Source organism: Mytilus californianus, unplaced genomic scaffold (genome assembly GCF_021869535.1).
Source record: "Mytilus californianus isolate M0D057914Y unplaced genomic scaffold, xbMytCali1.0.p SCAF_3, whole genome shotgun sequence".
Classification (NCBI taxonomy): domain Eukaryota; kingdom Metazoa; phylum Mollusca; class Bivalvia; order Mytilida; family Mytilidae; genus Mytilus; species Mytilus californianus.
In genome coordinates, this window is record NW_026262679.1 from 16244865 (window position 1) to 16267720 (window position 22856).

Consider the following 22856-nt stretch of genomic DNA (forward strand, 5'->3'; position numbering starts at 1 on the left):
AGAAATGCAGCGGAAATTGGTGAAAACATGATCAATTACAATCTATAAACTTTTTTAACCTGTTCTAAATGTGAAAGAGGCCTTCTTGTTTACAATATTAAAGAACACTTTGATCTTATCTATTTTGGCATTTGAATGTTAGGACTTTGTGCTTGGGTCCTACTTAAAAATGAAACCACAGGAGAGTATTTTATGCATTGTTTTTATTATCATGACGAAGATGTTTTTGTACTTCATGTAATTATGATCTTTCTGTTCTGTATTTGCGCATAAATTCATTGTTAACGATCAAATATCTTGAAGCAGTATTCAAGAACCATTTATCGAGACAATATAACCCTAGTTTCCATGGTCGATGTTCTCTCTGACATCATTGACCATCAGCACTTCGGGGTCAGACGTTTCTTGATAGAGGATGGCCTTTTTATTTCTTTGGAAGCTTCACCCTTGATCGGGTCGGATCAGCGTAAAGCTGAAGCAGTATCTAGCCTTTATTAGATTTATATTTAATATGGCACTATAAAACTACTACAGATCCGATGTCTTCTGATTGGTAATGGATTTGATACGACAATTGGGGTGCATAAAGGATATAAGTTTTAAATATTTTTATTATGAATTGCTACTAAAATAATAATTAAGCAATTTTAAACAGTAATCAGTTCGATATTTTCCAATTGAACCAATTTGGTTAAACTGATAAGATTATGCTTCTTTTGAATAAACTGTCAAAACTTTCCCCTTGGAGTCTTCAGCTAAGATGATTTTGTCAACTAATTTTTATGACAATGTTTGTACAGTACGGTAATGTTCATTTCAAAATTCCATCAGAAATTCCGGAAGTCATATAAATTTGCAATATTGCCTTGTTTTATGGATACATCTTGTCTCCCATGAATATAAATAAGTGTTTGTTTGACCTCGCAGGTTCTCTGATATCCTAAGATGACAAACCTAAAGAAACTAGCAGTGATCAGTTTTAATTAAATTCTAGTCTAAAATGTAATTGTCTTCTTAAAAGTTACAATAGTTTAAATTAATATAATCAAAATCATGTAAGTGTCTCTGTTACTTATTAAAAAAATGTCAGTGAAACTGATTCCCAAGATCGATGGCTTACGTCGTTTGACATCTCAGATTGGTGCATGTTAGCTTTAGATATTCAACAACGAGTTTTGTTAAAAACCAACAAAGCGTATTATTTTTGTATTTTCTTAATTCATCCGTTATGTGTTTTGGTAATATGGCACACACTCTTCAAAGACAGAAGCATTAGTTTCATGCGGTTGAGGAATTATTAGAATTGCATGCACGTAATGCTGCACCGATGACATGGCATCTTTGCACGAATATCGATTTTCACGCGTGCTGCGAGCGATTGCATTATATTGTCAATTCATTTTGTTATTAAGGCAAGTGTTACAAACCGCGGGAGACTGAAATTGTATGTTAAATCTAAAAGACTTCGTTTCATTGGAGAAGAAGATTTGATATCCGGGAAATCAAATATATCAGTCAAATATCAACGACGAAGCAGCCATTTGTGGTTGTTGCAATGGTGTTTTGGATTCATTTGCGGTTGTCGTTATTGTAATGTAATAATGCACGTCAAGACAAACGAAAATCATTTGTGGTTTAATTTATAACTAGCATGGTTACTGGTATGAGAATAAAACGAACTACTCTTTTTAATAGAATATACATAGTTTTTAATGGAGATCTTTATTTCATGTCCATATGAAGTCTCTAATAAAATAATTGATTAGGACTAGAGGGTTAATATCGCATCGCCGTTTTTAGGATTTAAGTAAAATCTTTTTTATTCATGTTTATACATTTTGATAATCGAGAAAGATGAGCACTGAACTGAATTAATTTTATATTCAAAGCTGAAATTCAGGACTAACTACAATTTTGTACAGTAATTATTCTGCGCTATTTAGTAGTACTAGAATACACTTTACTAATGGCACGTTCAAATAAACAATATATCGGACCGTTCTAGCATACTATCTTCATACCATTTTACACAACAAATTGGACAAATGCTTTACCGTCTTGGATTTTAAATTTTAAAAGTTTAACAAAAGCTTAAAAAATATTTATCATAAGAGTAAAAGTGTGTGTTTCAAAATCATTCATAGAAAAATATATCAATACTATAGTATACTTGAAGAAATAGATACATGTGTATAAAGATAATTAATAAACAGCATACTTAAATGATATAACTGAACACAAACATTTGCATACAGCCATCATATCTTACTTCGATTTCGAGGGGAAAATTACACAAATGGATAATTGACGATTTAATATAGTAATAACCTACAGGGTAACATGTGAAGATGCATGAATATTTTTATGCACAAAATAATTAAATATATTGTAAACGAATAAGTGAAACAGTAGTATATCGATGGTATGCTAGTTCAAAAACACAGCAAGTCCTAACAAAGTAAAATCGAAGTGAAAGAAAATCCAACTCTTTGTTATAACTAGCAAAATATATTCTTTTAGCAAACGTATGGCAAATTAATGGGCATTCGTGTTAAATATATGAACAACTAACTTTACAATGTTGGAAAAAAATCACTTATTATCTTTAACTTCAAATATTTTCTACGGCGTCGAAAAACAAATGCTGGGAAAAAAAATATATAATAACGAAAAATAAACCAAAAAGTTATGTTTATATATATATGTTTGTGCCAAATGTTCAAAACATATGATTAAGTAATTGTTTTTTCTTTAATTTCGAAATTTGATCAATTGTTGTGTATTTTAGTTCTGTCCCCATTACCCCTTACTCTATGTTACAATCATATATATTGATGTAATTCAAAAAGTTAAGCACACGCTTATTTCATTTTCAAAAATGCTTTATATATTTCATTACAGTAAGCCTAGACTGGATTTGTTTATTGGATGATTATTTAAAACTGTAAGAACCAAAAATCGCCTAAAAAGAAGATTTATGCTTTTGGACACTTTGTAAAACAGCTGAATATATTTGTCTGTTCATCTCTAATAAGCAGTAAGATAATGTAAGACAGAAGATTTACTGTAATTAATTACTTTAAAGATCAACTGGAATTTCCGTTACGTCATTGAAACTTATTATAAAATTTGAGACAAGCAGATGTCTTTGTTTTAATTCGAGTTCAACATTTTTGACCGAAAAAGGAAACAATAAAAAGGAGAGGTCACGAAATGATATACCCGATAAGATTAAACAATAAAGTGTGAATAAATCTTTACAAAGTACGATGACGTTCTATACAAAAATACAGACAAAGTTTAGTTTTTGTTTAATCATTTGACAAAGATTCTTTGTTTTAAATTTAAACCTCGGAGATAAATGGCCTGTAAAAGCCATATGATATGTCATGGGACATAATTTTTAATTTTAAATAAGATAAAGACTATTGAAAATTTTACAAAGGTGTTTGCAAAAAGATGGAATTTAGAGATAAGTGTTGTAAGGTCTAACTTAGGGCTTCTACAACGAGCCAAATTACACCCAACATAACAAATTAGAAGTTATTCTGCTGTTTGATTTGAACCTCTTACTGGATGATAAGGATATGAAGTTTTGTAAATTTACATAAGCTTAAATTTAACTTTCTAAAATAGTTGAGCTTGGATTATTTTCGGCGAACCTGTTTATAGACTTATTGGGGTTTTATCTATTTATTGGGGTTTTGCATGCCGTCTCAAAAGTTTTATGATTATGGTATTCCAATGTGTAATGTATTCGAGCGTACTTGTTGAAGGTTTCATGCACTCTGACACCAATTTCATACGTTCTTTTTTATATATTGAATTTGAACCATTGTTTTCGTCTTTGTTATATATATTTTCCACTGTATATTTTCTTAATAAACAGTCAGCTACCGTACAATCATTTCTCAAAACGTGTTATTTCTATCAAAACGTCGTTGTTAAGGCGGTATTCATTAAACTGGTTAAGCTACATTTTTATTGTTATAAGCTAAATAATATTACTTTTAATGAATTGATTGATCATATATACAGAAAACCCTATAATTGAATGCCTGCTAAACGCCTTCACCAGGAACGCCCACTACCAGTAAGCTAAAGATACATGGGAGGGTATAACCAAAAGGTACCTTATCAATATGCAATAATATTTACACCTTTCCACAGATATATATTTACTTTGAGACTGCTAGTATTTGTCGTTTTATATTGTATAAGCGTTATTGACTATCTGTTAAATTGGATGCATTGATATTGTATGGAAGTATACAGATACAGTTTTCGTGTTTAATATAAAGCATAACTATTATGTTAATTAATATGCATCTGATTAAGTAGTCATTACTCTATCTTTGATTTTTTTCAGTTTGTTATATACTTTTTATTTTATATAGTTAACAGTAGAAGAGGAATCAGTTTGCTCCATACCTCCCTTGTTCTAAAATCTACATTGTTGTATCAATTATATCAGTTATTTTGATTATTGACAGACTTGACAATGTTTCAATGTTGCTTTTCGATTATACCATACAAAAAACAACTATGATACTGGTTTAGAAATAGTTTATTAAATTGTTGATTTTTATAGAGTTCATATATACCTGTTTTTTTTCTGTTCCATATAAAATGAAGACTGGTGTATAATTAAAATCATAGATTTTAATTTTTAGAAAAGCAGTAATAAATAGAATGTTATCAAACCAGTGTATTATACTTGTGTTTTTAGTAATATATTAACCATGGAGCTGGGTTTCGGTAAATTTTGCCAATTATGACTACACTATATTTATAAATGTTACTTCATTTAATATTTGGTGTACATGTATTCAAATATAATAGATCAACATATTGTGTACATTGTCCAGCAGTTATTGTCTGAATGGGAAAACATCTTTTTCTTCATGTTAATCACCTTTTAAAAAATATGCTTTCAAATGTAATTGATAGAAATTTCAGTAAATTTACCATTTTAGTTAATTTCAATGAATTTGTAGCATGACCTTATATATTGTACACATTAAGTTCAACCTAGGAGCTCTAAAAAGTTATATTCCAATCAATAATATAAATCAAAAGGCTTCATAGACGGCCCTAATTTTTATCGGAATATTTGTTCCTTGTTAAGCTTCTTTTTTAAAAGAAGAATTAAAAAAAATAATTATTTGTATGTACAGTTTTTTTTTATATTAACATCTGTTTGGTCAGGTTTTAATTGTTCAGTTCAATCAGAAAATCTCTGTAATTCAAGGTTTTTTTTAATGTCAACCTAAATTTTCAATTCTTTTAATTTTGTTACATGATTCTGTCTATAGAAAAAAAAAAAAAAAAATCGAAAAAGTACATCGGTTGGTATTCATGCCACAGATGTGAGACAAAGGTGTGATTGCGACTGCTAAAATAAGATTTTCTTGTGACAATTTGTATGTTGTCTGGTTTTTACGTGGGTATATAGATACTTTTTGTATTTCAACATAAAACACGTTGTGAAAATCTTTTATATTATCTCAGTCAGGCTTGCAAATGTTAAGCCCGGGGTCTGTATGTGCATAATTTCTATTCAAAACCAGTGACATTTGGTAATTTGATATAGTTTAAATGCAGACGAAACGAATACCTGGGGTATATCAACTGCATCGAATAGGTTCTTTGTAAAACACATTTTTTATTAGAAAAGGTCAATGCATATTAGTTTAAATTCATCAAATCTCCTCCCTGTATCGATATAAATTTAACAATACAAAAAGAAATTATTTTGATAAACAAAAATAGGAACAAAAATAAACTATGCATGCTCTGTATTTATATGGTATTATTTGATAACGTAAACTATTCTTATCGTCTGCCCTAGGTCGAACAATGTCAAGAGTCGGGTCCTGATCTTAAGTGAATCGTTGCACATAAAGTAAATTTAGATAAATAGGTGATACGAAACGACATTGCACACTTTATAAAATAAATACAAGTAGAAACTTATTATTCAACACATACTTCCTGTCGTTTTATTTAATCTATTCCTCAGAATAATATTAAATTTTTATTATGCAATTTGTGCAGCAGTTTGCAGTGCTGGCTAGGTTAATACACTGAGCGAGTCAGGTCATGACCTCATTTGAGGCAATGTTACGCAAACATATCAGACGCAGTCTCGATGAAATTCAAGTAAATAACCCGAACAGAAAGGTCATACATACAGGTTTATAAAATATTACAAATTCTTCTTATTTTATTTATTAACATACTAGTTTGCTACAAACACAATTAAATAAATGTGACAGCGAACGACAAAAGTAAATTAATTAAGATTTGTTACATTCGTTTTGTTTATAGAATATGTCATCTCATGTCTCGGTTCTAGCAGACGACACAAGTATGTGCAGTTGGTAGTATGTTGGATAATATTATTCAATAACAATCTGACTCGTCGTCTTTCTCGTGTCGATAATCATTTTCCCTCCTCCTAAACCTATACGGATTGGACCAAAAACATTGATGACCTAGGGCAGATTACGAGTCGCTGAAAGTGTGCGCAGGAATACGTGATTGATTATTGACAGTCGAGCTGTGTATAATAAATGAAGCGATCGACCAATAGGAAAAGCAGTTGAAGTGCAGCGGTTATGCCCTCCGTGGTTGAGGGCTTTGACCAAACGACAGCAATGTGTCACTCACTAATATATTTCATGAACCTAAATGACACCACACTCCTTATATGGAACACAACCATTGAAAATCTTTAGTTTTAATGCTAGTGTCAGAGTTCAAACCATACGGAGTACTCCTCTAGGCCACCCACTCCATACAAGAGAAGAGATCGCGATTACTCCGCGTTCAAGTCACTAAGTGTTTCAATATCTGTACACTTTTAGACTCTGATTATATTTACGATCCGACACATGCCAAAAGGTTGCTTCCTGGACTTCGCATAGAACAAATAATGATAATATTTGGAGTACCAAGGAAATTCTTTAGAGGATAACACTACTTTATAATAAAGAAGTCGGAGATGACATACTCTTAACAAAGTTATAGTGTACCATTAGTAACATCTTGTGTGACATAACCTTTGACTTACATTGCACATTCTAATTTTAAAGTATAAATGCAACGCAGTGTTTAGTAATGGCGTTGAACGGAACACCTCCACACGTTGTCACTGCTTGGCCAAGGGATCCAACTGAAGACATGGGTCCAACGACTCCTACGGCAGCTCAGACTCCAGTCCAATCGGTGCCTGCAGTTCCATCAGCAATTGTGGAATCCTCAGCGTCAGTGACCCAGTCTGGACCTCCGGCACCCCAGACACAACAAACGACGACGAATGGTTCTATGTCAATCACAAACGGATCTACAAATGGTTCATCAACACCAGAAAATAAGCAACAACAAATAGAATGTGTTGTATGTGGTGACAAAAGTTCGGGAAAACATTATGGACAATTTACTTGTGAAGGATGCAAAAGTTTTTTCAAACGATCCGTTCGGAGAAATTTGAACTATACTTGTAGAGGAAGTCGGAACTGTCCTATTGACCAACACCATCGAAACCAGTGTCAGTATTGTCGTCTGAAAAAATGTCTGAAGTCCGGAATGAGGAGGGAAGGTAGGTGCCGTTCGACATCCGACCCAGTCTACTACTCAGTTATCCCTTACAACAACCAGCCTGGCGCAATTTATTCAAAAGGTTAAAATCATTGTTTTCTCATATTTTCACTTTAGAATTTAAATTTTATTTAATTTTTCTTTTTTGCAAATTTAGTTAATTATCTTAAAAGAGGAACATGTATTATTTAAACAAATAATATATATTCCTTAAGATAAACTAAAAAAATTCTTTGAATAATTTTCTAAATTTTATTTTCTCTTTTTAATAAATTTTTGAATTTGATCAGAAGGAAGTAACTGAATGATCTTTGCACATTTCCAGTATCGATGTCCTTGATATCGCAAAGTCCAGAGATAAACAAATTTTCCTTTATCTTCTTTTATTATAATAAATGTTCTGTCTGTATAAGGATAACTGTTTAAATGTTTTTGTTTGATGGTCAGAATTTGTGTCCCTGTCATATTCATCTTCTTTATGTGTGAATAACTTTAACGTTATGAAGATCGGGCATTATTTACATTTTTATTGTGTAATTTAACATTTATTTCACATTTGCCTCATTTACCTCTAATTATCAATAACCAGTCTTCCGTCACACCACCTCTTTTTTAACACTTGCCATTAAAATACATCAATAATTTTTATCTTAAAAAAATTACCATATAATGATTTATTAGATTTCATTTAAAAGTTTTGCACCAGTTTTGTCAAATGTTGTCATAGTTATGCAATAGCCAGACAAGGTTTATTTACATTTGTATAAGTTTTATAATACATTTTATTTAAATATCGCTATTGACATTTTTTCGTCTGAGTGCGTGACGTTGTGACCTTTAATCGTTAATCTCGACCCAGACAAACCGAAAGCAGGTGTTTCCCAATACCTTTTTCACAAGTATTGACACATACCTATCCACCAATATGTAACATTTTCTATGATATTCTTGAAAAAAACATATCTTTACAACATTTGCTTTGTTTTATACATTAAAATTGAACTATTAATCTGAAAACCACCTAACCTATAATTTAATACACACCAACCTTAGGTGACCTCAACCCTAACTTTTCAATGTGGTTATACTTTTACATGTTAATTTTGACAAGTTCTGTAGTACATGTGCATGTATATAACTGCAGTGTGTATTTGCCATGAGTCAGACCTATATTAACCTTTCGAAGATCTTTTCAGGATCATTGATCGCTCATGTAACAGTTGCATCTATGTACTTTATATTTAAATTATCGACATTTTGAGAGATTTAGATGTCACATATTTCGTATACATATGTGTATGTATGTGTTTACACATCGAGACAAAATAAAAAAAGTGTACATATAAATAAAACAAAATAGGAATCTTGTACTAAAAAATCTAAGTAGTCATAATTAAACAGACAATTAACCATTTCCTATTTTTTTCAGCTGTCCAAAGAGGACGAATACCCCCTACCCAGCATCCTTTCCCAGGACAAATGGGATATGAGAATGGTTTTCCACTAAATGGACATACTTACCTTTCAAGCTTTATTTCTATGCTATTGAGAGCAGAACCCTATCCTACGTCTCGATATGGCCAATGTATGCAACCCAACAATATAATGGGAATTGAGAATATTTGTGAACTTGCAGCCAGACTGCTTTTCAGTGCAGTAGAGTGGGCTCGCAATATTCCATTTTTTCCCGACTTGCAGATTACAGATCAAGTAGCTCTACTCCGTCTAAGTTGGAGCGAACTATTTGTATTAAATGCGGCACAGTGCTCTATGCCTTTGCACGTGGCACCGTTGTTAGCCGCAGCAGGACTTCATGCCAGTCCTATGGCTGCAGACAGAGTTGTAGCTTTCATGGACCACATAAGAATCTTTCAAGAGCAAGTGGAAAAATTAAAAGCCCTACACGTTGATTCAGCCGAGTACAGCTGTTTGAAAGCAATAGTCCTTTTTAGTTCAGGTAAGAATAACACTTTAGAAGTTATAACATGTTTCTTTGTTCATGTCTATTGTATAATCTGACGTTTGAAGACGGGTGATTGTTAAAGTTTTTGTTTTTAAATTTCATCATTCGGGGCTTGTTTTATTCATCAAAATAGAAAAGATAAAATGACGAAACCATCTAGTATGATATGATACTGATATGAAATATAACATTTCTAAAGAGACAAGTTGAATGAATAAAGATATGGCACTTCATTAATTAACGTTAACCTATAGACCACAAAAGTTAATGGTCTATGGTCATTCAGGTGATTCAGATAATTTTCCTTCGAGTCTAAATACAGATTTCCTTTGCCCTGATATGTGACAAAACAAATTCGTTATATTAAAAAAGAAATCGTGTTTGACCTTTATAAGTATTTAACATATGGGAATAATATTGATAAAAAATACGTTCTAATATAAATATTCTGAACGCTATCGCAGCCTAATTCCTGACTTGTCTATTAATGTAGTGTAACGTATCTTCTGATAGCAGATTTAGTTTTAATTAATGATTAATTTGATTTAGTTATGTGAACTGATGTTGGTCTTTTCGTCGTTATAATTATGGTGCTGTCTGTTTATATTTTCGATTTTTGGGTTTTGATTTCTTCCTTGGTATCTTTTATTTTGTTATAACAAAATTGTGTAACTATGGTTAAGACATGCATATTTTGATATTTTTATTTTTTATGTAATTTTAGATCGAAAACCCGAGTCAGTTCCGTCCCAAAGGCACTCTATGAATGGTTACAGTAAGTATTTTAAATGTTGTAATTACTGTAGTTTTTGTATAGAACTAGGTATGCCTACCTTGATAGTTAAACTTTACATATTCCGTTAAATATATATATTTTTTTTAATCTTTGTGACATCGTTTTAATTGAATATGTTATATCATATTATTGCATTTCTATTTGAGAGAGCCAGTAGATTGTGTCTTATATTTGAATTACAAGTGCATCTCATTTAAAACAAATATGAAGCAAGACATTTGTTTTAAAAATTTTAAAATGTAGTTCACAAACATTGTTGAATAAAAAGTATCAACAAAATTAATCAACGAATATTAAACCTTTCCTTTTTAAATTTTAATGAATGTACAACTCGGCTCGTTTAAAAATAAGGATTACAGAAACCCTCATTAATATAGTTTTTAAATGAAGGGAATTGAATGGCATGGAATTTCTAAAATCATTTAGATATTTTTATTTCCCTTGTGCCATTTTTAACAGAAAATTGTTTCTATATTCATGAAATATTTTTCAAGTGTTGAACTGTATCAAGTGAGCATAATACAAAATTAGGTTTCTAAATATATATTACTGTATTTGTTGGGAACCTACAATACAAGTATTGCACTAAGAAGTCCTTATTTGATAATTAGTATTAAAATTTATAACTTTTGCACAAATGAGCAAAATTATAAACTGGAAAAAGACAAATATTCAATTAATAAAATCGAAATCAAAGTCTGATTGATATAAATTTCCCACGGTTTTTAACCGTGACAATCAAACCATGTTAACAGGAGCATGATTTCCGATGTATCTCTTGTTATCTTCACTATTTAGTGTTAGTTATCTGATAAAACAAAGCAGATTTTTTATTGTCCGATATAAGATTAAAAAAACCAACAGACAGTTTATTTTTTTTTATTCATGAAATATATTGTAAATTAACTACTATAGATTCAACCTCTGAGGAAAAGTTTAATAGTCTTATTAAAAACTCAGTAAATAAACTCATCATAGATACCAGGCTTAAAATTTTGTAAGCAAATGACATTAAAGTCATATTTTTATATTAATTCACCAGCTACTACATTCTCACTCCCCTCTATCGTTCCCTGATGATATTTTAATAAAATAAATAAAAATCGAAAGTCAGCAAAGAAAATGTGATAACAGCAATTAGATATTAAATTCCAAAATTACTGTAAAATGAACTTGTCACTATAAAATGAAGCATGACTTTGAAAAATATGTTCTTATGTCTTTCACTACCAGAGCACAATATATTTACAAGTATAAAACAACATCCTCAAATTCTTCCAATAACTCCATGATCATCGATGCTTTTGATTGACACTTGAAGATTCTATTCAATTTGGATTTTCTCGGTACATTTCATGGCTGTCCATCAATTAGAATGACCATTAAATGGACTGGCAATGGGCTGTGACCAATAGATTCTGAATCAATTTTAATAAATTACCGGTTATAAATGTCAGTGTACATTTCACTTAATTTCAAAAGATTCATTTTAGTTTCATATAGTATCTAAATTGTTATTTACCAATTGTGTATTATTAAGAATAATTATACTGATTTGATTTAAAAAATAATTTATCCGTTCAGTAAATGTTTTGTTTGATATCAATTAATTTGTGTTTTGGAATATCATATCTGGATTATAAAACACAATATCAAATTGGAAGTCTTTCAGTTTCTTTAAATTTCGCTTTGTCGACGATCATCAAGAAAATAGATTCAGTAAAATTGAAACAACAAAGTGATGAGTTTTAATGGTTAGTTGGGTCTAGAAGGATTGTGCTGGTATGGAAGCTCGAAGTTTTCAACAAAACGAATATCAATATACAGTTCATTTATTCAACATTTATTATAAACAAACATAATTTTGTCATCATATAATTGTTACCGTAGCATTTTAATAGCCAAATGTTCATACGAATATAGTACACATTATATGTAAAAGTTGATTACTTACTATTGGGGAGTTTAAAATTACAAAGGAATATTGTAATAGATTGACAGTGGGTTTGAAACGAATATTCAGTAAACAGAACTAAAATTAGTAGACATAATGAATTCACAGGCGACGTTTTAGTTAGGCACTGATTTTTAAGCAATGTGCAATGTTTATAGTTTCATACACATAGTGCAAATTGCTCTGAGGCACATCTGACTGTTTGGCATAGGTCCAGATATGCAACTAAAATACATCTCGTCTTGACGATTACGTGAGCGATGTTATGTCAGAGTTGAACCGTTGACAAGGAAGAAAGGTGCACTTAAGGTCAAGATGGTAGAGAACCTTCCTCCTTTTACATCATAAGCAGCTACCATATGTTAAACTTATATAATTACCTAAACAAATTTCGTTTTAGTCTGTGTAATATTTCACACATGAAAAGACTTTCTATGAATGAAAACATTTGTTACTTGTGAATCCACCTTGAAGATCAAGGCAGACTTTGTGTTTTGTAAATCTATGAGGTTCTTTGTTTGAAAGTAGGTATAAATAAATTGTTGACAAATTGCTACAGTTTACTAAATAAAAGTTGTTTTTATGTAAAATAGTTTTCATCACCTTCTTTCTATGTCCAACTGTGAGCTGTCAGTTAGATTTTCGGGTTAAATATTTGTATTACTAAACATATGTAATGTTTTTCTTGACGGGATAAATATTCAGCAGGGAGTGCTTGAAACTGCAGTAATTGCGCCAACATTAAAATATCTTTTATTATGCAGACATCTGACTGCACATTTAGATATGTGTTTATGCAGTTTTTGAAGTGTTAAATAGGTCGACAATTTAAACATGGAGATAAGTTTTTGTGTGTGTAAAATAAGGTTCCAACGGGTTAAATTTTTACTTTATATAAATATTATCAGTTCATTAAAAACTCTTATTTAAAAATACATTTTATAGAATTATTTTAAACATATATCTCATAATGTCATTCTGATATCTTTCATAATGAAGGTCTTAAATTATGGACAATATATAGAAGGAAAAATTCTATAATACAAAGTAAATTTGAGAAAAGTGTCTTAAAATTTGAGTTGCATAGTTACAATGAACAGGAAATAAATCGTCTAAATGCAAAGTCATTAAAATTATTGCAATGAATATTCTGTTTTACGTGTTGTGTATTTCTTATCCGTGTGTCTCGAAGTTACACTGAGTCGTACAAAATGTAAACTATATTTAAAACAACAGGCCAATAAGCAGGTCAAAGTGTAAAATTATCTCTAACCAGGAAGATGAAACGTAGAAGAAAATGTGTAAAGAAATCCGCCAAGTTGTAAAAGTATTGTTTTAACGCTGATCAAAATGAAAATAAATATTGATACATTTTTTAATGTTAAATAAAGTCCCATTTGTATCCGTATTATAACTAGACTTCTAAGATATGAACATCGGTAGTCTACAGTAGCAGGCCAAGTGACACAAAATCACAAAGACAAAATGTGGCTAGAAAGACTAAAATATTTTTACATTTCAGGACAAAATGAATTATTCAACAAAGAATACCAAAAATGTAAACAAGTTTGACATCAAAAATACTGTTACAACAGCAGGTCGAAGTGTAACAATCCTTTAAATGAAAACTAGGCTTGATATTTGTTTATGTTGGAATTTAAATTCCTATAAATCCTTATTATTCTTTTACGAAATTCTCAGCTTACAATTTATCAATAATCCCCAAGTCTTGTCCTTTTCAGTCCTGGTAGACACTCTGTAGTTGGGCCTTTTCAGTATATATATGTTTGTTCACGTACATTCGGCAAATCCGGGATCCATCGCGTAGATATGATATAGATACTCAAAACCTCTCAAATCACAGACACACGTTCACTTTATCAATAAAAATAACCTGAAATGATCAATTATCTTTTAAACTTTTTAAAATATTTAATATTAATTTGATAAATAATTAAATAATTTTTCCCATAGCAAGAATTACTCCTACAATTCTTTTTTGAGCAACCCTGTACAAATTAATTTTTTTTATTCAAAAGTGTACTGGCTCGGATAATCACAATAACACTAATATTTCATGCTTTTCAAGTTTTAATTAAAGATCACAGTTTTAACAGCAAAATGGCGAAGTTTTAAATATTATCTCGGGAAATTATCCTAAACGTCTGTGAAATGAGTTGTAAACGCATAAAACCACAATATGAACAAAGAAAACAAAATCATTAAATAAAGTATCATTTTGTTCCATGTAGAACTAATTCTAGTTGACACGACTACAATTGATAACTTTACACCAATACACATCCGAGTCTTTTTTAATAAAGCAAAAATCAATATCCTTTCACGTCTCCTGAATAAGATGCACTATACTATAGTTGACAGGAATTTTATTATATTCTTATTATGAAATAGAAAATGTAAATATTACTGACTTTGTAAAGGAAGAGCTATCATGTTTATTTTATAGAACACCATGTTTTTTGTCCAGACATCTATTTGTATTAAATATGTTGGGAAATATTGAATTAGTGACATGCTGCATGTTAAGTCGATTTTCAAGACGTAGAAAAAAAAAGAATTAACAAAAATATCGAACTCTAAGGGTGAAGTCCATAAAACCTGAAAAAATCAAAAGTTAGACTATATCAACAAACGGAACGAATGGAAAACAACTGTCATATTCCGGAATATATTTATATGTGATCTAGTCAGTAATTATTGAAAAACACAAACCATGTATACTTGAACCTGGTTTCATAAGAGAATGTCTTGCTGTTAGAGCTTTACAGATCCAATACATTTACAAATTATTGGATATAGTTTAACCCAGTTTTAAAATGTTTGATTCAAAAAAATATTCATTAGTCAAGTTTCTATAAAAGTAAAATATATCAAGTATACACACATTTTAAATAGGAGTTGGAAAAAATAACATATGTACCGAACTCCAAAAGTAATTAATGTTATTAGCACGATGTAAGTTCTTGAAATGTTCCGAATCTAGGGGTGTCACAAAAGAAAGCGAATGTTGATTATACCACAGACTAACTCCTTTGTTTAAAAAAACATATATTTTTGTAAAAACTGAGCTTAAATATGTTTGTTCTGTTCGTATTTATTTTCCCTCTATTTGACCTATACCAGAGACTTTCCACATTTTATAAAGTATCTATACAATATTTATACATAATGTCAATACGTTAATATAGTTAGGTTCCCTTTCATCCCTTGATATGTTTTCTAGACATTAGCTAAAGCTCTTAAAGGTACATTAACATGCAACACATGCTGCATACATAATTATAAAACCAAAATTAAAATGGACCTTTTTGTGCAACTTTAGCATAAAACGCTCATCCATCCTTACCTTAACCAGTGCTAAATGAATTGCATTGATTCAAACATAAAATTAATAGCGTCATTAAACAGTAATCATAGAAAAACTTGATCAAAGCTTGGTTCAAGTTTAATGTTAAAAGGTATTATAAGAAGGTCATGTTTGGTATTATTTTCCCGTCAGGTTTGATTGATCATTTGTTGCCTAAGCGATCGATCCCGACCCTAGCTTCCTCGAAAAAGAAATATTTTACAATTTAGTGACAATGTTTAGCGAGTGGTTATGATACGCAATGCCAGCTATTATCGGATTATCGGGGAACGGTTACAGAGTCAACGGTACAAATTGCATCACAATATAAAAGATAAGAACTCCACAAAGGGAGTTAATTACTTGATTTATCACTAACACTATTTACGGAAGTTGTTCATGTAACGGCAGGATTAACTAAACAATCAGGTGCGCGGATCGACAGGGCTATTATACACTGTGCAATCGGATCGTGTGTCAAAATGACACTGTTCGTTTGCTGTTCAATTTTCTCTCAAAAGTCGCTTAAATTTATTTATTGATAATTAAACTAATCAATTGTCAATTCCTTGTATGTGATTGCTTATCGAGCATTGATTGAAATACAAGACAAAGCGTAATGAAAAACGACAAAGTTTAAAAGGAATTAATTTTTCATGTTGACGGAAAATGGCGAGTCAAGATGTGTCGGTGTTGTACGGTTACAAACTGTAAACTTAATTATAATCAAGAGCAGTAAATGTTAAGTATATTTGGAGGGAACTGTAATTATTGAGTATACAGTCATGTTATTAACAGTCGAATTATTTTGTAAAACAGGTCAAATCATTGATCATAAGAAATGCAGGACTTGCATTCAGCTGTGATCACAAAAAGAACCTTTAATCTTACTGTTTAGTCTTTAGTAGAAACAACGTTCTGACTTTCATCTGCTCCACAAGGAAGCAACATTAATGAAATTGCCCATGACTCGCCCCAAAGGCAGGCCACCACATGGGTATTAAATGGCGGCTGATCTTTTTCACAAAAGTTTCCACCTCGTTAATTCTGAAGTAATGTTATGCTTACAAAGATCAGATTTAAATTCAAAAGAATATTGTTCACAGATGCGTCCCGGGTCACGCCTTCTGCTTTTCAAAATGTGCACCCCGTGCCCAGACTGATAATTTTAACATAAACTGATAACACATACAGGCTTGAATATTTAATAAGAAGGGTGTTTCGCCTATAAACCTTAATTGCTAGTTAAATAAAAACTATCAATGCAGACAAATAGAAATGTCAGTCTATATATATCATATATTACGAATTTAAAATCATATCTCATTTCACGATTGTATATAGTTTGGTATAAAATCTTGTGATGTCTGCAGTCTGTCGTTATTATATATAATTAAATGAACCGTTTACAATATATGAACAATCAATCGTAAAAACTAGTTTCATAATATTCAAATCTATTCCATAATCTAAGCTATTAAGGAGAAATATATGACTCCATGTGTAATCATTTTACCTTTAAGGTCGACACTGCACAAAAGTACTTGTTTATTTTACCGGGATGTCATGGCAGAGCAACGTATTGTGAAAACACAATGTTTTTTTGACACAAATCTTTTTTATTGTAATATATACACTTTTATAAATAGTAAAGGACAAGGAATTACAAAAAAGCAGCAGATGTAAAAAAAAATTAAAATAAATAACAGAACAATGGGGTGAGGTGATTAACTTTCATTTTGACATCATATCTAATAAATAAATATTGAGCCATGATGTTCATCTCTGCTTTGAAATGCTTATAAATTTTAAGTTTAATATCAAGATTATAAGTATGTACTTCCCAATGGTTTGATATAAAGATAATGCTTATAATTAGTCATTGATGAAATAGTTAGAATCTCTATATGGAGTTTTGTATACTTATGACGTTGTTTTTTTTTTTAGATACCTGCGGACTAACTGATATGAACCACGTTGACAGTATTCAAGAGAAATCACAGTGTGCCCTAGAGGAATATGTTCGGAGTCAGTACCCAAACCAACCAACCAGATTTGGTAAACTACTCCTCCGACTTCCGTCTCTAAGGACTGTCAGTTCACAAGTAATTGAGCAGTTATTTTTTGTTAGATTAGTTGGGAAGACACCAATAGAGACATTAATCAGAGACATGCTTCTAAGTGGAGGCTCATTCAACTGGCCATATATGCCGCTCCAATGACTATAAAAGATTAATATGTTGTCGATTGTGAACCATGGATGTATGATTTAATTGTCAAGGGTATTTCAAACCCACTGCAATTTTTTTACACAAAATATAATGATTATCAATTAAATTATAATTGAACATCTATATATCTTTTAAATGTAAATTCTCCGAGCTTAGGCAAATGTCCATAAAGTTTTCTCAGTAGTAAGATTAAAGAAATCACACCCATTCCCAAAAATGTCGTATTTTCATGGTTCAGAATAGCAACAAATAAAAACTCAACCTAGTCTTTCTGTCAAACGAAATGTTGTTACAAATTTTGAGTTGTTGATTAATATAATCTTTTTTTTAAAGTTCAACATACTTTAGATTATTGTTGATTTTTTTTTTGGTTTTGTATAAGATAATTTTGTGTTTTTATTTTACATTAATGCATAATGAAGAACTTTATTCCAAATACGCATATATAAGGCATATTGTGTTGCTAACATGGACTTCAATGATGGCAACCTTTGTGAAATGGGCAGCAAAAGTGCTTCCTAATAATTGCTTTTGTTTACTAGCAGTATCCATTTGCAGAAGATGATTTGTTTTGCTATATCATTTATTTTGTTTGAATATCATTTTATATTTACCTTTTAGTGCTATCATAATAACATTATTTAACCGAGAACTACGCACAAGTTCTAAAATCTGAGTGTTAACATTGCAGGGCAGCTTACAAACAATGTAAACCGTTGCAAAATGCATATTCATTTTTACAAAGCATTGTAATCATTCATTTATACATTTAGGTTGTAAACCAGAATCTAGTTTGTTGAAATGCAAGTTTAATTTATCCGTATAAAATATGGTTTCTTACAGTTAAAGTCTCTCTAGAAATATGGTTAATTAATACAGCTAAAACAGTTAATGTACCTCTAGAAAAAAAAAGAAAGAAAAAGAAAAGCATTATGCAGAAAGAACAAACAATTCATAATTCAAGAATGAAAATGACTAATGTTTAGTCTTAAGAATATAAATGATTATTCTCAAAAGAACATGCAATTCACTATATATACATATACCCATCATGTAAAGGTGTTGTATAACTGGCGGAAGAATTCTATTACGCGGTTTCGCGGAAGCGGTATTTTTAAATTTATCTGCATTTCAAACAAGCTAGAATCAAAAGACTGTTTGGATCGTAGTCAATTCCAGGTTAGTGTGTTGCGATGCAGTCACCCCCAGTCATTTATAGTGTTGTAGATATTTTCTTTGCGGCAAAAATATGAGACGAGAAATTAAACAAGCCGTGTTTTGTATTAATGTATGTCTTTGTGTTTTGTTTTGTTATTTTTGGTTCAAAACCAGTTTTTATTTGTACATTTACTCAGTAAACAGTTTAAGAGGAGTATGTTAGTGTTTACTTAGTGAACATATTGTACACAGTCACTATATAGAGAGAAATAAAGTTGCTCCGACAAGGTAGTTTAAAACATGCATTCCAAGAACTTATATATAAAAAGTACAGCTCTAAGCTGTTGAAGTTGTGTTCACCAGATAAGATTAAACCAAAGTGGTTATCTCCCTTGTTTAGGCAATGACTATGTTACGTGTTTTGCTATGTGTGACATTATTGTCAAGTTATCTGTGTTGTGTAGGTGTCTCAGACACCACAATTTATCCATTGCTTAAAATTTAATTAAAGTGTTGTAAACATATTTGTGTTTTATTGTTTTTTTTTCTCTCCTTATATGGCTAGCTTCATATTTTGATTAACAAAAAATTGAGATCTTGATTTCTCAAAGCAAAAATCAGAATGAACTCTTTAATTTTAAATTACTTGGCTACATGTGAATTGAATAATCAATTATATGCTTTACTAAGTAATTGTTTTCTATAATGGTATAAATGAAGTATATTAAAGCATCTCGTCGACGAATAATCATCTTATTTTTATCCAAACCACAAAAGTAGCATATTGGACAGGTGAACATGTATGTGACAAAGTTCTTGAAAACCAATCGTCAGACATGCTAATGCTTAAAGATATCAAAATTAATGCCCACATGCAGTCTTGAACACAATGATACAGTCGCGATCATTACCATTTATACAAACAAATCTACCAAGATATATACAAATGAATAAATATTTCAGCTCCACATACTTAAAAATATGTATTTAAATGCGCCCACCAACTCTTGAAAAAAGGAAAATTAAATATGAAAAACTTGTTAAACAACGAAGCACCAAGCTTCAAATCCTGATCATAACTCCCTTAGTAGAGCATTTTACGGAGGATGAAAACATGGCACAAATAACATTAAATTTCATGATTTAGATTGAATTTGCGATCATTGAGATGCATCTCTTGAGAAACCAGTAGAGATCCTTAGGGAAAAGATGTGGTCACTAAACCACAAACCACGACACAATGCACGCTAACACAATTCAATTGTAGCTGAGTAATTGTGATCGTGTTATTAAAACACTTAAAAATGAAAAGATGAAAAGTCAATAATACTTTTATGTCGGAAATCATTTCAAAGGATACAAAAAATGACAACGTTTAAAATATCATTCATAAGAATATGCATGTCTTCATTAACAGGGAATGGTGTTCACTCAGAATACTAATTGGGTAATTTTCTATTTTTAGATATGTAAATCTATATTATTGAAACAAATTATTTTTGATTTGCAAAAAGTGTTTTCATTTTCTTTTCAGTATTGGCTAATAATACATGAAAAATGGGTCTCCATTTGGTCAGAGATTAGTTTTTTGAAGGACAGATGGGCAGTTTTTTGTTCAATAGAAATCCATAGTTTATACAAAATGACACTTAATTATTCAATTTTCTTTCAACTTCTTTATTTACAAATTATAATTGGTTAGCTTAAGTTATAAAAATAACTTGATCTTTTGTGTTTTATCGGAGAAGAACAGAAGGAAAGGTTAAAGACTTTTGAAATTGTACAATATTAAAGTCTTAAGTGTTTTCATATCTTGTCTTCAGGAACAATGAATTTCTGATAAAATTTCTAAATTAGAAAAATTCATGCAAGACGATAATTATTGAAACTTTGGTTTGAATTTGATATCATGATGAAAATATAAAAAGTCGAGAATTATCCATGTATCGTAAATATACTTCAAAAGAGAACACATTAAAATTTATGAAACTTTGTGGTAGGTTAACTGTTTTGCATTCCTGATGAGAGTGCTTCGAATACAACAAATTCGACATGACTAGTAAGCATGTGGATGTATGTACTTAATATCAAATATGAATAAGGATAAAGCATACTAATCTTTTCAACAAATTGAAAGCACATTCCGATAGAATCAACCCCCTAAAAAAAACCCCACAAAGAACACTTTTAAAATTAAACTATTTGAACAGTTTATCAGAATTGTGATGAGCCAAAAACACCAAAAAGTTACTATAAACATGTAATTTACATAAAGTAATTTGTGAACATGTGACTTTTGGGGCTGCATGTGTAGGTATTAAGTTCTTACATCTGTTTTGTAATATGTCTGATAATGTGAACACAGTATTTCTAATGAGATTAAAATATCGACATAAAACATATGGGCGGATATATTTTGCAAAATAATTCAATATTAAATTTTGCTGTTAAATCAAGTGTTATTTTTTCTACTTTGAATGTTTGCAACTATAATTTTAGGTCATGATATATTTTCTTTCTGTACAATCTCCGTTGTCAGTACGATTTTATATTTATATTCTATGAATATGTTTGTTTGTCATATGTAATTATTTATACTGCCACGACATGCAGACATTATGTAACAGCAGATACAATAAAGGCCAAATGTTGTCAGGAACCTTTAAGATCTTTATTGTTTTTTAACTTGATGCCAAGTGACATTTGTGTAAGATCAGCTGTATAGCCTCTTAACTGAGCGAAGATGATTGAATTTTAATTTGTTTTGCTTTACGTATTTAATTAATGATTACATACATTGATCACAGAAACATCATGCAGTTCATACTATAATATTATAAAAATAACATTTCCGACAGGTTTTCAAGACAAATATTGAATAATCAATTGGGAAGTTTTCTACTTTGGTAGATATGTAATGATTAAATGTAACAAACACATTACTGCCCAAATTTATGAAACATATGTAAGACCCAATACAAACAGATACCGAGAATAGAAAGGGGAGGGTTGAGTAAAAAAACATATTTTGTCCCGCTAGATGTTGTTAAATGCACTGTCCGAATGGAGGAATCTCGTTAATTATTGTCTATTTTGCCCAGAACTTAGCTTGTTTGCCTGTTCAGATATTTGGTGATGATAGCAGATCTGTAGTAGTTTTTGTTTGATATTTATAATATTGCTATTTACATCTTAACATAATATGATACGGGCACTTGTCTTAGAACATCCTTATTTGGTTATATTGTGTCGTTGTTGGATGTATAATTTTTGTATACCCGAAGCCTCCTTTTGTTAATGTTTTTGGTCTAGTATTGATGGGATTAACTATGCATAAAACAATTATCCTATTGCATTATTATCAGTAATCAAAAGTGGGCTTTATAGAGTTACTGTGAAACTACCTACACTCGAGGTGGTGAGGATCAGATATAGGTTCTAAAAATTCCATTTGGTTTTACTTGCATGATCAACAGGACTGATGTCATATGTGGATTTAAATGTTGTTCATTTTTATGAACTCCTAAAACAAAAATGCAGTACCGTCTATCTTTCTATCCATTATTGTTCGTCTTGTTGATAGCTATCGCGAGGTTGTTGAAGAAGGCGCCGTTGAAGAAACCCCTTTTTCCTTATTGAGTGACACATCCTACATACACTTACAAAATGGCAGAAGCCCTGCAAGTGGAAGACTTGGAAATCTAAATAATCTCTATGGTCTCCAACACCGACAAGCTTTGTTAGTGGGCGATTTCCGTCTTGCATCCGTGTAGATGTTAGAATTT

The 22856-nt window shown here is 30.7% G+C and overlaps 1 protein-coding gene across 2 annotated transcripts; it reads left to right on the forward strand.

The window, feature by feature from the left end:
* The first annotated feature begins 6756 nt into the window (after positions 1-6756).
* LOC127734009 (nuclear receptor subfamily 2 group F member 1-A-like) lies at positions 6757-19595 on the forward strand. Of its 2 annotated transcripts, none has more exons than XM_052243549.1 (4): positions 6757-7684; positions 9032-9559; positions 10290-10340; positions 17630-19595. In XM_052243549.1, exons 1-4 carry the CDS (start codon positions 7123-7125, stop codon positions 17902-17904), a joined length of 1416 nt encoding a protein of 471 aa, XP_052099509.1. In that variant the 5' UTR covers positions 6757-7122; the 3' UTR covers positions 17905-19595. The 2 variants fall into 2 exon arrangements, with proteins under 2 accessions (XP_052099509.1, XP_052099510.1); XM_052243550.1 differs by having other exon boundaries at positions 6762-7603.
* The last annotated feature ends 3261 nt before the right edge of the window (positions 19596-22856 follow it).

Excerpts from the sequence above, each read along its gene's own strand:
- LOC127734009 (XM_052243549.1), top strand. The coding sequence starts at position 7,123 with ATGGCGTTGAACGGAACACCTCCACACGTTGTCACTGCTTGGCCAAGG. Across the intron at positions 7,685-9,031 it reads TGGCGCAATTTATTCAAAAG|CTGTCCAAAGAGGACGAATA; the intron begins GTTAAAATCATT and ends TATTTTTTTCAG. Across the intron at positions 10,341-17,629 it reads GCACTCTATGAATGGTTACA|ATACCTGCGGACTAACTGAT; the intron begins GTAAGTATTTTA and ends TTTTTTTTTTAG.